We start from the raw sequence: 16581 nt of genomic DNA on the forward strand, positions 1-16581 counted from the left end.
TATATAAATGATCTCACTAGAGATGTCATAACTACAGGAATATCAGAGGATTTTATTATGGGTAGATTGGCCATAAAATATAAGTTGTCATTTCTAGGTCTTAGTTTTTTATTATCTATACACGTAACTACAAAACAAGAAGGTATGGTTCTTGAATGATGGCATTTATAGCAGAAGGTTAATAAACCTTCTAAAGAATACATGTCTGTAGAAAAACTTTCAAATGAATATAATTTCAGTATCATTTAAAATTTGTTTTAATTTTAAAAAATATTTTATTTATTTATTTGACAGAGAGAGACATCACAAATAGGCAGAGAGGCAGGCAGAGAAAGAGGGGGAAGCAGGCTCCCCTCAGAGCAGAGAGCCCGACACAGGGCTCGATCCCAGGACATGAGATCATGACCTGAGCCGAAGGCAGAGGTTTAACCCACTGAGTCACCCAGGTGCCCCTCAGTATCACTTTTAATAGATTTAAATTACATCTATCTGGGGCTAATAATTTTTTGGTGGTGGCTCACTATAAGATATTGTACTGGAAATTTGTAAGTTAAGCAACTGTTTCTTATGATATGCATCATCTTCCTGATTGGCATGTTCATCTAGAGATTTTCTTATATAGTTCTTTAATTCGTCAATTCCTTCTCCTGTAATTGCAGAGATGGGGATGATATGTTGGAACTCCATGGTCCTCTCTGGAATCATGTTTTTTTCAAATAGATGCAGAAAATCTGAAACAAGGAGCACAAAACTAAGCTGATTTTCATTGTCTTTGAAAGTAAATTAAAACTATATTAGAGGTTTATGAATCAAGGTACTAAAAACTAGTATTATTCTTTTTTTCCTTCCCTCATTAATAACCTCTCAGAAACTTTTGTTTTTACAAATGACAATGGCAAGATTCTAAGCACATGATAGGTGCTTAGCAAATATTTTTTGGATGAATATATTTTAAACCAAATTAAGTAAAAATAAAAGATAAATCACATGCTCTATTTACAGAAGCAAAAAATTTGCTTTTTCTGGAGGAGCTCAATGAAGTCAGGCAACACAGATTTTCTAAAAGATGTATGTATAAAAATAACATCATTCATGATTGGGATTTTGTCACTTGCCTCAATACACAGGTGGCCTTTAGCTGCCCTAAACTACAGGCTTTAACTACTAAACTACCCTAAACTACAGGCTCTGGCATTAGGAGCTGTACTAAAATTGAAAGGAGTGTGGGGACATTTTAATGGGAAATCATTTCAGATGAGTTCAATCTATCACCCCACAGGGGCTGACAGCTATTATATTACTTTTTCCTCTTCCCTGCCTTCAAGACAATGGGAAGGGAGACGGCACATTGATGGGATGGGTTAACATGGATATGCACTGGAAAGGCTGGACTGAAAGAGACTGTACAAGTAAACATGGAACTTCATTTGTGAGATTCGAACATCCTCAAAGAAGTCCAAAGATGTTAACTCAGGAATTATCACTGAGGTCACTGTATTTTGTTTTATGACAGACCAAAATAGCACAAACACTTGAGTTACTCTCCCTTTTGACACCTCCTCTGTAAATTCCCTTTTCTGCAAGACCAACTAGCAAATAGATCTAATGACCTCATAAAGCAAGTGACATTATAGAATAAAGAGTACTCAGTATTTCCAGGAATATTTATATCCTGAAAGTAATTTATTAACTCAAGGACAGCTCCAATACGTAAATTATGCAAGGGAAAGATTTCTGTAAGGGAGAAAGGATCTTCTGGTGCTGTGTGATAGCCCCAGTATACTATAACTTATTTTCCCCATTTCTATAGAAGGATAAAACAGGGAATTAGTACCATTTAAAAACATATTAGCCACCTTCTATCCACCTGACTTTTTCTCCTCTTCTAGATTCAGAAAAATGAAAGCATCATTACTGTAGGATAGGAAGTGTTCTGCAAAGGTCAATATTCAAAACTATGGAGAGTCCCTTTAAGTTCCTTTACACGAAGTGGTCCATTTGGGAACAAATTTCAAACAAATAAATCCTTTTGCAACAACAGCACTATTATTCTATGTCACACATATGTAGGTACATAAGTTCTTTTTAGAAATTAGGACTCTTCAGAGTACTTTGCTGGCATTGCAAAAATACATATCTCTTTAGAACTATTTGCTCTGGTTTTAAATTTATAGTGTATTAGGGGAATGAAGGTCTAGAACTTGTGAAGTATGTTAAAGTAAAAGAATTTACAGGTAGATGCGGACTTTCTTCTCTTCTGATCCAACTCCCATTAACTCTTTAAGGGCCTAGTTTAAATTTCACTTCTTTATGAAGCCCGACTTTTCCTTTTGTCCCTGCTAACTTACTGTCCATATCACAGTTCTGAAACTTGATAAGTATTATGTTACAATGTTATTTAAAGTTTCATATTAATGTGTTCTTTCTTCAAACATAATTTTTTTTAAGAGTAGCAATTATCAGTTTTCTTTTGCATTGATTACACCACTTAGCACTTTCTGCACGCAATAGGTAATCATTAAATTGGCATTAAAGAACAAATGGGTTTACCTTTAGGATTTTGGAGTTGATTCATCAGTACATGGTATTTATCCTGAGCACCTGGCAAGTCCATTTTATTAACTGCCAGAAGTGCAGGTTTTGTCTGAAGTTCCTCTTTGTACAACTCCAATTCCTTCCAAAAAAAAAAAAAAAAAAAAAAAAAAAAAACCAAGTAATTTTATTAAAATAAATATATAGATTACCTATTTGGTAATATCTTTCTTTACTTTGTAGGCCTGGGTAATCTAGAGCCCACTGACATTTCTGAAATTCAATAAACCTCAACAACCACAAAATTAAATGACAAAGAAAATTCATAAAATGCTCACTGGTTAGGTCACATGTTAATATATTTTAATTCAAATGACATCTTAGAGACATAGTGATTTGTACATAGGACCAAATACAGATATCTAGACTTCTATTAAGCACACTGATAAAATTCAGAAGTAAATAGTAACAGTCTAATGCTATATTTATATTATTCTTAGAAAAAGTAAGTGTGCTTAGTAGTAAATTTTCATGACCATAAATTAGGAAATGGGTTTGTTTTTTTTTTTAAATATTTTATTTATTTATTTGACAGGCAGAGAGCACAAGTAGGCAGAGAGGCAGGCAGAGAGAGAGGAGGAAGCAGGCTCCCTGCCAAGCAGAGAGCCCGATGCGGGGCTCGATCCCAGGACCCTGGGACCATGACCTGAGCTGAAAGCAGAGGCTTAACCCACTGAGCCACGCAGGCACCCCAGGAAATGGTTTCTTAGCTGTGACAGCAATGCACAAGCAAAAGACAAAAATAGACAAAAAGAACTTCATTAAAATATAAACCTTTGTGCTTCAAATAATATAAAGAAAATGAAGACAAGGGCACCTGCATGGCTCAATGGGTAAGTATCTGCCTCTGGCTAAGGTCATGATCTCAGGTTCCTGGGATGGAGCCTCCTGTCAGCCTCCCTGCTCAGCGGGGAGTCTGTTTCTCCCTCTCCCTTTGCCCCTTCCCCTGCTCATGCACTCACTCTCTCTGAAATAAATAAATAAAATCTTAAAAACAAACAAACAACAAAAGTGAAGACAAAAGAAATGGGAGAAATATTTACAAGACATGTACCTGATAAGGGACTTGTATCCAAAATATACAGAACTCTTACAACTCAACAACAATAAGATAAGTAACCCAACTTAAAAAATACACCAAGAATGTGAACAGACATTTCTTCAAAGACATGAAAATGGCTGATAAACACATGAAAGGATGCTCAACATCATTAGTCACTAGAGAAATGCAGGTCAAAACCATAATGAAATACCACCTCACTTACTAGGATAACTAAAAAGAAAAAACATAGACAAAGGAACAAGTTTTGGCATTCTTGTAGAAAAACTAGAACCCTCACATACCTTGCTAGTGTGATTATAAAGGAGTACAATGGTTCAGCCACTCTAAAATTCTGGCAGGTCCTCAAAGTGTTAAACATTGACTGACCATATTATCTAGCAATTCTACTCCTAGGTATATATGCCCAAGGGAAATGAAAACATGTCCATATAGAAACCTGTATTCAAATACTCACAGGAAAAAAGTGACAAGGATATAAGATATAAAAAGTCCTGGAGGTAAGCAACAACATGCTGTGTTAGAGAGAAATCATGTAGCTAAGAATAAAAAGTGAGGCAGGAAGGGCAGAGATGAACTGCTAGGAGCCAACCCTTGCCAAATTCAAAAAACACATTCAGAGTTAGACTTCAACCTAACAACAGGGGGGGAAATCACTGAAGTGTTTTATTTTTTAAAAATATTTTATTTATTTATTTGAGCGAGGGAAAGAGAGTACATAATTAGACAGAGTGGCAGGCAGAGGGAGAGGGAGAAACCGGCTCCCCAGTAAGCAGAGAGCCTGATGTGGGGCTTGATCCCAGACTCCGAGATCATGACCTGAGCCTAAGGCAGATGCGTAACTGACTGAGCCACCCAGGCACCCCCACTGAAGTATTTTAAGCAAAGAACAAGCATTATCTTGGTTTTTTCACAAATATCACTCTAGCTGCCATATTTAAAAATATAAAATAGAATAAAAAATATAGAGCTAGAGAATGGTATTATTTTTTTTTAAGATTTTATTTATTTATTTGACAGACAGAAATCACAAGTAGGCAGAGAGGCAGGCAGAGAGAGAGAGAGAGAGACGGGGAAGCAGGCTCCCTACTGAGCAGAGAGCCAGACGCGGGGCTCAATCCCAGGACCCTGGGACCATGACCTGAGCTGAAGACAGAGGCTTTATCCCACTGAGCCCCCCGGGCGCCCCTAGAGAATGGTATTATAATAGCATTGTGTGGTGACAGATGGAAGGTACACTTGTGGAGAACATAGCATGATGTATATAGAGTTACTGAATCACTATGTTGTATACACCTGAAAATACTGTAACTTTGTATGTCAACTACATTTCAATTTTAAAAAATGGACTGGAGAGAAGTGAGACTGGAAGCAATGTGATGACATAGGAATACTTAAAACATTCTAGTGAGGAGGGCTGATGATTATAACAGTGTGGATGAAGACACATAGATGAATTTCAAAGATTTAGGATATGGAAGTGATAGGGCTTAATGCAGATGGTGAGAAGGAAAGAAGCGAGACTAACACCCAGGATTCTGGTTTACAAAACCATTAAAGTTCAGTTGTATGCATATTAAGTTTGAGAACGTAATGTGACAGCCAGTGAAAGATATCCATTAGTTGGCTGGTCTAAAGCAAGACCAGAAGACGTAGGTATCAGAAAGATCTGGCAGTCATCAGTGTATTAACTGTAACGGAATGCTATCTAAGGAATGAACAGAAAAAAGCAAAAAAATAGACTGAGGGGTGCCTGGGTGGCTTAGTTGGTTAAACATCTGCCTTTGGTTCAGGTCATGAGCCTACAGTCCCAGGATCAATCCCCACATTAGGCTCCTTACTCACTGGAGAGCTGCTTCTCCCTCTGCCTCTCACCCCACTCATACTCTCTCTCAAATAAATAAAATTTTCTTAAAAAAAAAAAAAAAATAGACCGAGGGGCACCTGGGTGGCTCAGTGGGTTAAGCCTCTGCCTTTGACTCAGGTCATGATCTCAGGGTCCTGGGATCCATCCCTGCATCAGGTTCCCTGCTCAGCGGTGAGCTTGCTTCCCCTCCCCTCTCTGTCTGCCTGCTGCTCTGCCTACTTGTGATCTCTCTGTCAAATAAATAAAAAGAATCTTAAAAAAAAAAAAAACAGACTGAGAAATAGTCTAAAAAGTAGGAATAAAAGTTCAAGCAAGAATAAAGTCTGAGAAGTATGTAACAGAGATTTAAAATAAAGGAGAATTTCATTGGTTTTAATAGGTTGAAGCGTGGGTTAACACAGAACTGGAGAAAGCAAGTTTAGATGATTCTTTGACTTCAAAGCTTCAAAAAGTAGAGGTAGAATATGTATTCATTCTAATTATCTGTTATCTAATACAGTTCTATATGCCTACATGTCAGACCAAATACAGAACACAGTAAAACAGAAAACCTACTTTTGTAAGCAGTATTATGGTTTCAAAGGCAGTTCTGTATTGAGTTTGGGAAGAAAGCTGAAATCCAGAAATATCGACCTAAAAAAAAGATGGAAAGAGACGGCTTTTGACATAACTACAGCTACAAATTTCTGTTTTGAAATGTTTAACTTTCTCAAGCTAAAAATAATTTCTCAATCTATACATTGTTAATTCAGTAATTCAAAATGAGTAAGAGAAACTGTGGTGTAAAGACAGCCATAATTATTCTGATGAAATTATAATATTAATGAAATAAAAAACTAGTATGGATAAAACAATTTGTATGAGATACAGACAATCTAATAAATAGCTCCAACACCATCAATGAAATAGGAAAGAGATACTCTATAATAACATAACAGTATGTTGACAGCCTTAAAGAATTAAACCTTGATAAGTATGGCCAAACTTACATCGGATATAGTAATGCCATCTCCACTCTGTGTTATAAACGAAGATTACTTACTATATTTGACTCCCATTTAAACACTTAGTAGAATAACATGTGATAGTACCTTATCTTTTAATTTTATTATTCTAAAGAATTTCTCCTAGGAACATCGCCAAAAGCAAGGGAAGCAAGGGCAAAAATGAACTATTGGGATTTCATCAAGATCAAAAGCTTTTGCACAGCAAAGGAAACAGTTAACAAAATCAAAAGACAACTGACAGAATGGGAGAAGATATTTGCAAACGACATATCAGATAAAGAAAACTAAACACATTGATTTTCACATTCATTTGAACATTACACTGGTACACATATGACTTACAACAAACAGTAGTTGTTTGGTTCTTTCTATATGCTTGAGGAATTTATGGCCCATTCCTTTGTTCATATGTGCTCCTTCTATTAAACCAGGAAGATCAGCTACTGATATCTAATACAAAATTAGATGGTTTAATAAAAAAAAGAAAATAATTACATCCTCAAATTTTCCTATTTCAAATACAGTTACTAATTTGTGATTATCACTGCATATTTATAAAACCAAGATATTAAGAATCAAAACCATTTGTTATCAGAAATTAGAGTCCCATTTTTACTTACTAATCTAACAATCTAAGAATTCTAGGGATTAGTTTAACATTTATTAATCACATAAGTTCTCTTTAGAATTCCATCGATTATATTGTTCAACATGAACCTGTCACAGAATTTCAACTTTCTGAGTTCTTAAAAGTATAGAGGGATAGTAATTCAGCAGACATAGACTTATAGCTCTATAGTTTCGAGTTTTAAATTCCATATGTAATTGATTATGTGGCACCACTGTTCCTTTTCTGTTTATGTTCTACCAGGAGGACTACTGACCATTTTTGAAAAGTAAAGGAGAAAAGGTTCTTTTTTTTAAAATTTTATTTTTTAAAAAATATATATTTTTAAAGATTTTTATTATTTATTCAACAGAGAGATAGAGATCACAAGTAGGCAGAGCGGCAGGCGGAGGGAAAGAGGGAAGCAGGCTCCACGCTCAGTGGAGAGCCCGATGTGGGGCTCGATTCCAGGGCCCTGAGATCATAACCTGAGCTGAAGGCAGCTGCTTAACCGACTGAGCCACCCAGGCACCCCAGGAGAAAAGGTTCTTATATCTCCTTTTTGAAATGGTAAGTGATTAACTATTAGTCTGTATTTGTGGTTTTCAAACCTCACTGCACATTATAAACACCCAGGGATCTTTTAAAAAGTAGAGATACCCAGGCCCTACCCCAAGGAATTTGGTTTCAAATCTCCGGCGCCTAGGCTTCATTTATCATTGTTGTTCTGAAGCCATCCAGTTAATTGTAACGATGTGCAGTAAGGGCTGAGAAGCACTGCTCTTCATACATGCCCCTGTGGATAGGATTTCACAAATTTATTTATTTATTTATTTTTAAAGATTTATTTATTTATTTATTTGACAGACAGAGGTTACAAGTAAGCAGAGAGGCAGGCAGAGAGAGAGAGAGGAGGAAGCAGGCTCCCTGCTGAGCAGAGAGCCCGATACGGGGCTAGATCCCAGGACCGTGGAACCATGACCTGAGCTTTAACCCACTGAGCCACCCAGGTGCCCCGGATTTCACAGTTTTAAAGGAAACTGTGGCTATATGACAAAGCAGTCATATAGACAAAATGCAACAGAGGTTTCATGTCCTGAAAAGATTTTTTTCATGTCCTAAAATTTTGTTTGCAGGTTCTCCATCTTAGAATTTTGCAACTGAGAATTAAGTTTCCCTTAAAATTTACAATGTTCTCTTTTCCTCTATATATTGTTCTCCATATTCAAATTATTTATAATTTTACTTATTCTATATAATAAAGATTTAAAAAAATTTTTATTGTTAAATAACTTATATAAATGAACATAAATCTTTTATGTGTCACTGATGTATTATCACCTTAAGTCCATACTTTACATTAGGGTTCACTCTTGGTTTTGTGCATTCTACTGGCTTTGACAAATGTATATCATCATGTACCCACCATTATGGTATCATACAGAATGGTTTCACTGCCCTAAAAATCCTGTGCTCTACTGGTCATCCTTTCTTTCCCCTTAATCCTTGGAAACCACTGATCTTTTTGTCATGTCCATAGTTTTGCCTTTTTCTAGACTGTGACATAGTTAGAACCATATCGTATGTAGCCTTTTCAGATTGGCTTCTTTCCCTTAGGAATATGCATTTAAGTTCTTCCATGTCTTTTCATGACTTCACAGCTCAATTCTTTTTAGTGTTAGATCATATTCCCTTATTACCACAATTTATTTATCTATTCACCTACTGAAGGACATCTTGGTAGATTCCAAGGTTTGGCACTTCTGAACAAGGCTGTTACAAACATCCATGTGCAGGTTTTTGTGTGTATGTTGCATTTGCGTAAATACCAAGGAGCATAAATGCTTGTCATACATTATATATTTTAAAAATTTTGTTACTTTCCTTTGTTATTTGTTTTTACTCTAATTATTCAAAAGATCTATAGTTATTCTTTATTAAGGAAAAATAAGTTTTAATAGCTAGACCAGAATCCCTTGCAATTAAAAAAAATTTGTTTTAGAAAGAGAAAGTTGGAATAAAGTAAATTCCATGAACTTTAGAAAATGTTTTTAGGAAGCAAAAATCCATAATCAAATACAGTAAAATACAGACTTGCAATGAGAACAAACAGAGATCAAAGAGATAAAGAAGATTCTATGCTGTAACGATAAACTGGACCTAAACTTTGGAAGGACAAAAAGTTATATTTTCATATGATATTCTACTATTATCATGCTCAGGAGAATTGATTCGATCATGGTCTCATTTACCAAAAACAAAATTCTGCTACCTTTCCCCCCAACACCATAGAAACAATCAAATATTACATAGTCCAAGCATCAAAAGCACTTCTAACCAAATGTCTTTAAAAATACTTACCTGTTTGAAATCATCATACATAATCTTTCCAAGCTGAGGCTTTAATGTTGTAACTAAAAGAAATAATAAATTTAGGCTAGAATAAGGCTGGTACTCTCAAAACTGTCTTACCATTATGTATAAAAAAATATTACTATTTTTTGGTAAACAATTTAAGTCAGATTATATTCTCATTGTTGGAGTGGAAAATACAATTATAATCTGCACAGGCATAAAGCTAATCTAATCAGTGGGCTTCAAAGTTCTTTGGCTGTACTTTAAGGAGCATGATAAAGGTGCCGCTGGGTAGAACAGAATTTAGGTTTCTATCACTGGGTCTGTGGGCGAAATTTGTTTAGTCCTTTCTCATTCACTTATCCTCAAACCTTATCAATTCTGCACTAGCCTCTTTCCTATGACTCTGAACTTTTCTTCCTCTTTCCTTCCCAAGAGCTCCTATACTTTAACAATAAATAATGGTCACATAATTTACAGCAATTAGAACCAAACTAACTCTACTTCATCAGAGTTTAATTTTAGAATGGCTTAATTGTATTTTCCAGGTCAATGGATGTTTCTGTATCTTTTCGTTTAATGATAACAGAGACTCTATCACATTTATTCATTACGTGGTCTAAGCATCCATTCTATTTCATCTAGCTAATGCAATAACCTAACTACTCTTCCCAGACCCATTTAGGTCCCACACCCATCCATTTTCTACATCACATGTGGTGAGATCTTTTTGAAAAGCAATCTAATCATTTCATCCTTTGATTAAAAGGCTATGAGCTGCTCTTTAGATATAAAGAGCAAAGCCTACCTGGTCTGTATGATATAGTTTCTACTTACATCTCCTGCCTCATCAATTCCCTCTTTCCCTTATTACATGTTCTCTAGACACAGAGATCTCCCTGCCACCAGAGAGCCTTTGTGTACATTGCTACTTCCTCTGACGGAAGTACCTTTCACATCCACTGTCTCCCACTGATTAATGCAAGTATTCTTCATACCTCAGCCCTAGCATTACACCTTTCCAAAGTTTAAAGCGGCTAACTACACTCTTTCACAGAATCATAATATATTCTCTTATAGTCAGGTATGATATATATGCCCTCCCCTACTAGTCTATAAGCTCAGTAAGAGTCAGAACAGTGCTTACCCATCTTTGTTTCTACAGAACCCACTGGAGTTCACAGAAATACTTGCTAAATGAATAGAAAGAACAGTGCTTGATAAAGGATAGGTGCTCAGAAAATCACAACTAAGTCAAATAAGTGGTTATGCAAGGAGAAATAAATGCAAAGAAGCAAGTATCTAACAAGTACTAGGAACTTTGTGAAGAGCTAAAGAGATTTCAAGGATTAATGGGAAATGCATGTACGCTGGTGGCCAAGTTTTCACACTAAGGCTACCTCAGAGTTGTCACTTTATTCATATTCAAAGAAAGATGAGTCTTTAAAAATTTACCTCCACATATTAAAATACACAACAAATGATACTTACATGCATAATCTGCAATTGCAGGCTTTGCATGAGAAACCTGACTTAGCAAAGAGGATTTTCCAGCATTTGGGAATCTGAAATGAAAAAATAATGTAATGAATTAAAACAAATATTAGTATTGTTAACAATACTTGATTATCTCTGAATTTCTAACATTTCAGCAAGTACATTTCTTGAATACCTGTGGGAATAAAAACAGACTATAAATTAAAAATAATCCCAAAAGGGGATGCCTGGGTGGCTCAGTCATCAAGTGTCTGCCTTCGGCTCAGGTCATGATCCCGGAGTCCTGAGATCTAGCCCTGCATCGGGCTCCCTGCTTTGTGGGAGCCCTGCTTCTCACTCTCCTGCTCCCCCTCTTGTGTTCCCTCTCTCGCTGTGTCTTTCTCTGTCAAATACATAAATTATTTTTTAAAAATAATAATCCTGAAAAACTTGAATGAAATATACATATGAAAAAAATAAAGATAAATTTATGCTGGACACTAGTGATGTTTTAGTATTGGGAGTATAATTCAATTATCTTAAAAAAGCCTGCAAATCATAGAAAAACAAAAAGAAACTAATGAAAATACTAACAATCCACTAATTCTAGCCAAACAATGACAAAATATTGCTTATATTGCTTTATAAATTTTCTTTAATATGTTTTATACTGTATTTCCAAATATATACAAAAGTAGAGAGAAGTAATGAATCTCATTTAGCAATAGCCTACCTTCAACAAATTACACATTCCCAATACTTCTTCTTCTTTTTTTTTTTAAAAGATTTAATTTATTTATTTGACAGATAGAAATCCGAAGTAGGCAGAGAGAGGAGGAAGCAGGTTCCCTGCTGAGCAGAGAGCCTGACTCAGGGCTTGATCCCAGGACCCTGAGATCATGACCTGAGCTGAAGGCAGAGGCTTAACCTACTGAGCCACCCAGGTGCCCCCCCAATACTTCTTTTAAAGTTGCTTTGTACAGGGACTCACCTAAGGCCCGTGTATTACAGCTGGTTAATGCATCCCTTAAAATTTCTTTTGGTAAAGATCTCCCCCATTTTATTTTCTCTTTGTAATTTAGTTCATTTTTTTTTTTTTAAAGTTTATTTGAGGAAGAAAGAGAGAGCCAGTGTGCGCTACAAGTGCAAGCAGGGGGAGGGGTTTGGGGAGAGAGAAAATCCTTAAGCAGACTCCCTGGTGAGTGTGGAGCCCCACAGGGAGCTTGATCCTAGGACCCAGACACCATGATCTTAGTGGAAATCAAGTTGGGCACTTAACTGACTGAGCCACCCAGGTGCTGCTGTAATTTTATTTTTAAGGAAACTGGGTCATTTGTCCTATAGCATTTCTTTCCCATAGTCTGGATATTTTTCTTTTTTTTTGCTGACACCCCCATGATGTCCTTTAGCATGCTCCTTTGCCCCAGTTTTTCTATAAATTGTTAGTTTGAGATAAAGCCTTGATCAGGTTCAGTTTTGATTTTTTTTCCTGAAAGATTACTTCATAGTTGGTTGGCCTGTTTTTTAAACTGAGTAATAATATATGGTGAACACTTTTCAAGGGCACACTGTAATTTACTTAATTTCCTATTGTTAGGCATTTAGGTTATCTCCAATTTTTTACTATTAAAAATAACATTGCAAAAAAAATGTATGCAGCTAGAAGGACATATACCAACATTAACAGTCACTCCTAGGTGGTGGAATTAATAGATACTTTTTCTTTAAGAAAATTTTCTTTTAGCATTTATTATTTGTCTAACTTTTAAAAACTTTAAACACCACAGTTATTATCCTTGAACTTTTATATTAAAAATTTTACTTGAGAGAGAGAGTGAGAGTGCACCTGAGCCCAGGCAAGGTGGGAGGGGCAAAGGGAGAGGGAGAAGCGAACTCCCTATTGAGCAGGGAGCCTGATCAGGGAGATTATAACCTGAGCTAAAGCCAGAGGTTTAATGGACTGAGCCACCCACATGCCCTTTTCCTTTTTTTTTTAAAGATTTTATTTATTTATTTGACAGACAGAGACTACAAGTAGGCAGAGAAGCAGGCAGAGAGAGAGAGGGAAGCAGGCTCCCCGCTGAGCAGAGAGCCTGATGCGATGCAGGGCTCAATCCCAGGACCGTGATATCATGACCTGAGCCAAAGGCAGAGGCTTAACCCACTGAGCCACCCAGCCACCCCACATACCCCTTTCCTTGAACTTTTACATATACCATTAATCTCTTTCTTGAGATATATTTCTTGATGAGAAAAAACTGAATTATAATTAAAATATATATTGTTTAAAGGCTTTGATTTAATTGTTTTAAAGGCTGTGATTTTATTGCTAAATTTGCCTTAGGAAAGGCCCATTATATATGAAAGTACAAGGAATGAGAGTCGCTTAAGAGATGATTTCCTCAGTTCTATGCAGATATTTTCATTAAATTTTTCCAAATAATATTTGTTAATCATTTACTTAACCAGGCAATATACTAGCATCAGAAATACAGCAATCAATGAGACCAGTGTGATCCCTGTCTTCACAGATTTCACTCAAAATGGAGAAAGCTCTTTTTACAATACAAGCCAAACTTTCACTTGGAATAATAGTGTAATAGTTTGGAACTATTAATCTGAAATTCTATAAAAATTTATAACCTCTTAGTAGATCTCTTTTAACATTCAAAATAAACTTAATTAAAATATCTCATTAAATATATCTTCTTATAATAAATTTAAAATAAAATTAGTGCAATTTTTTTAATGACTCTTTTTTCTTTTTTTAAAAATTTATTTATTTGACAGAGAGAGATCACAAGTAGGCAGAGAGGCAGGAAGAGAGAGAGGAGGAGGCAGGCTCCCTGCTGAGCAGAGAGCCGGATGTGGGGCTCGATCCCAGGATCCTGAGATCATGACCTGAGTCGAAGGGAGAGGCTTTAATCCACTGAGCCACCCAGGCGCCCCAATGACTCATTTTCCTATGGAAATATGTATTGTCTTTTTAAAAAAATACAGTATTATCTTACACCTCATTATACCAGGCCCTTTTAACTTTCTGAAATGCAAATTGCAGTAATTTTTATTCATGATTATCCCTAACTAGACTTGCTTATTTCTTTCCATTATCCTATTTTCATAACAGTACTAAATGCAGAAAAGTGCCAGTGACTATTTCCAAGGAAACTGAAATCCTATGAAGAAAAAGGATGCCAATGGTTTAAGAAATGATAATTGAAATTTTTCCTGAAAAGTACTTAATAAAAATTTTAGAGGCTGAAATCTGACCTATGCAAAGATCAGATCTGACAACAGCAGTACAAATACGTTAGTGATAAGCACCTTAGTTCTAAAGTTCAGTTCATTCTTGAAACCAGAAAACAGGTTATCTGTTTATGCTGGTACTCACAGTAGTAACTTTTTAAGAACAGTTGGCTAATTTAAAAGCATTAAAATATCTACATTAAGCATTGTACTTAAAAAACTTGATGCTTTAAAAAAAAGAGAAACTGGATGCATCAATTATAGACTGTATTATCAAATCCACTTTTTTTTTTTTTCTGTTGCACATTCTATATTAAGAGGAGAGAAGAATAAGAAATATATTAGTTTTCAAGGCGGCTGTAACAAAGTACCACAAATTGGGTGGCTTAAAACAAAGAAATTCATTCTCTCATGGTTCTGGAAAATAGCACTTTGAAATAAAGATGGAGGCAGACTGAATCCTTTTGAAGGCGCTGAGGAATCAAATCCACTTCTAAAAAGCTTAGTATTTCACTATATGTACTCTCCAATAAACTGGCAATGTAATGATGATGATGTTAGCAGCTATCATTCATTACCCATTCATAAATCTAACGCATGTGTTGTGCTGTAAATGTGTTATCTTATTCACATTTTAGCAATGTATCTAGCCACTATTAAAAAGAGAGAACAAAAGCTTAGAGACATTCTAAAACTTACCCAAGACCTTCCAGGTGATCTCCAGTGGATATGAGATTCTAAACCAAATAGTCTCTCACCTGAGTCCCCCATCCTCACTCCACCTTTACCACTTAGCCTTGTGAGGCTCTTAGTCTGCAGAGGTCTCTGCAGAATTTGAAACACATTTTTGTAACGAATGAGACTGCAAATGGCTAGATTCTCAGTCTTGTTCAGAAAACCTTACTAAGCCTACAACATTGTGAAAAATGAATATTAAAGAAACTATGCCCGATAACTAAGTTTTATGGAAAAGACTAAATGCAAATGGCAAGCCTGAACACCAGGATCACATCCTTCCCTGTTATAATGTCAGCAAGAATGGGGCCTTCATGAATTCTAAGCCACTGCTGTTAAGACCTAGTAGCTAGACAGGCATGGCAAGAAGTGAGGGATTCAGACTGATTACTCTGGGAAAGAAGCAGGGAGATGGCTGGAGTGGTAGATAAAGAGAGTTAAAAAGAAGCTATGTAAGGCACGGAATGGAACTGGAAGTCTGAAGTAGAGCCAGCAATAGGCAGTGTTCTCTATCTCTTTCTTAAGTCTTTCATGTGACTTCTGCGTAATGCTGAAGGGGGCCAGGCAGACAGAAGAGAAGAAATACAAAGCCAAAGTCTTCCCTTCCTTTACCTACTTTCTAGCTTGCTATCTATCCCCCTCAGTCAGGTGCCAGCACTGCAAACTCTACAGCCAAACAGCACTGTTTGATGAAACAAAGGAAGCCTGTGAAAGAGGACAACATTGTAGGGTCTGCAGTACTGAGAATGGACAGATCGTAAGTAGAGCATGAAGGAAAGGAAAACAGTCACAGTGAGATCCAACTTGATGCTCAGTAACATCTAAGTCTGATGGCTGAGACTGTCTGTATGGGCCGTTAGCCACCTGATCAACAGAGAAATACCTCTATAAAGACTTGTAGGAGTATCTCAAGCATTTTTTTCTTTTTCTTTCCTCCTATACACTTCATAAAATGTGGTCTGGAATTTTAATTTTATTCCTTAATATCTGGTAATCTTCTTTCACCTTCCTATACTACTGCATTTGATTGATTTCCTTTCTTGATTCATTCTCTACCATTCCCACTAGCCTACTCAATTGCTGTGATCTTCCTCTCTTCTTATAAATAAAAATTAATTGTGAAACTCCATATTTGCAATGTTAAAATAACTGTATTTAGCAGCATCCTCAATGTATACAGACAACACAAATTCCACAAATAACACTGGTCCCTAATTACCATTCATATTTATCTCCTACTTATGAACTATTTATCAAATTATAAAAATAAAAATACAAATGATACTTACCCCACTAGGCCTACATCAGCTATAAGTTTTAGATCAAGGCGAATGATTCGTTTCTGGCCTTTCAGTGGTAAGAAATTAGTGAGTAATTTACCACCCAGGCCTCCTTCAGCTACCAAAATTCTGTCTTTCTCTTTATTGAGCTCTCCTTAAAAAGACAGAGAAAGATACTTAGAACAAAGATTACTACTTGGAGCTAATCATTAATGACATTTTGCATTCAGAAACAGATGCCAAAAACCTCCAACTTATAAATCTGTATCTTTACAATAATCTTAACTCTAACAGTTAATTTTGAACTCTTAAAAAAAGAATTATTTACTATCTGAGAGAGACAGAGAGACCCTGAG

At 36.0% G+C, this 16581-nt stretch overlaps 1 protein-coding gene across 2 annotated transcripts in view; it reads right to left on the reverse strand.

Moving 5' to 3' along the window:
• Window positions 1–251: 251 nt before the first annotated feature.
• The window catches only part of GTPBP10 (GTP binding protein 10), a 28438-nt gene continuing 12108 nt past the window's right edge, over window positions 252–16581 (reverse strand). The window contains exons 4-10 of one of the 2 annotated variants that reach the window (XM_082692300.1): window positions 16235–16379; window positions 10980–11053; window positions 9495–9547; window positions 6869–6976; window positions 6075–6152; window positions 2551–2674; window positions 252–731 (exon numbers count right to left, since the gene is read on the reverse strand). In XM_082692300.1, coding sequence (XP_082548426.1) covers window positions 496–731; window positions 2551–2674; window positions 6075–6152; window positions 6869–6976; window positions 9495–9547; window positions 10980–11053; window positions 16235–16379 — 818 coding nt within the window. In that variant the 3' untranslated portion in view covers window positions 252–495. The remainder of the gene's footprint in view (window positions 732–2550; window positions 2675–6074; window positions 6153–6868; window positions 6977–9494; window positions 9548–10979; window positions 11054–16234; window positions 16380–16581) is intronic. The other variant, XM_082692301.1, reaches the window with a different exon arrangement.

This window comes from Mustela nivalis, assembly GCF_964662115.1.
Source record: "Mustela nivalis genome assembly, chromosome: 12".
NCBI classification, from domain to species: Eukaryota; Metazoa; Chordata; class Mammalia; order Carnivora; family Mustelidae; genus Mustela; species Mustela nivalis.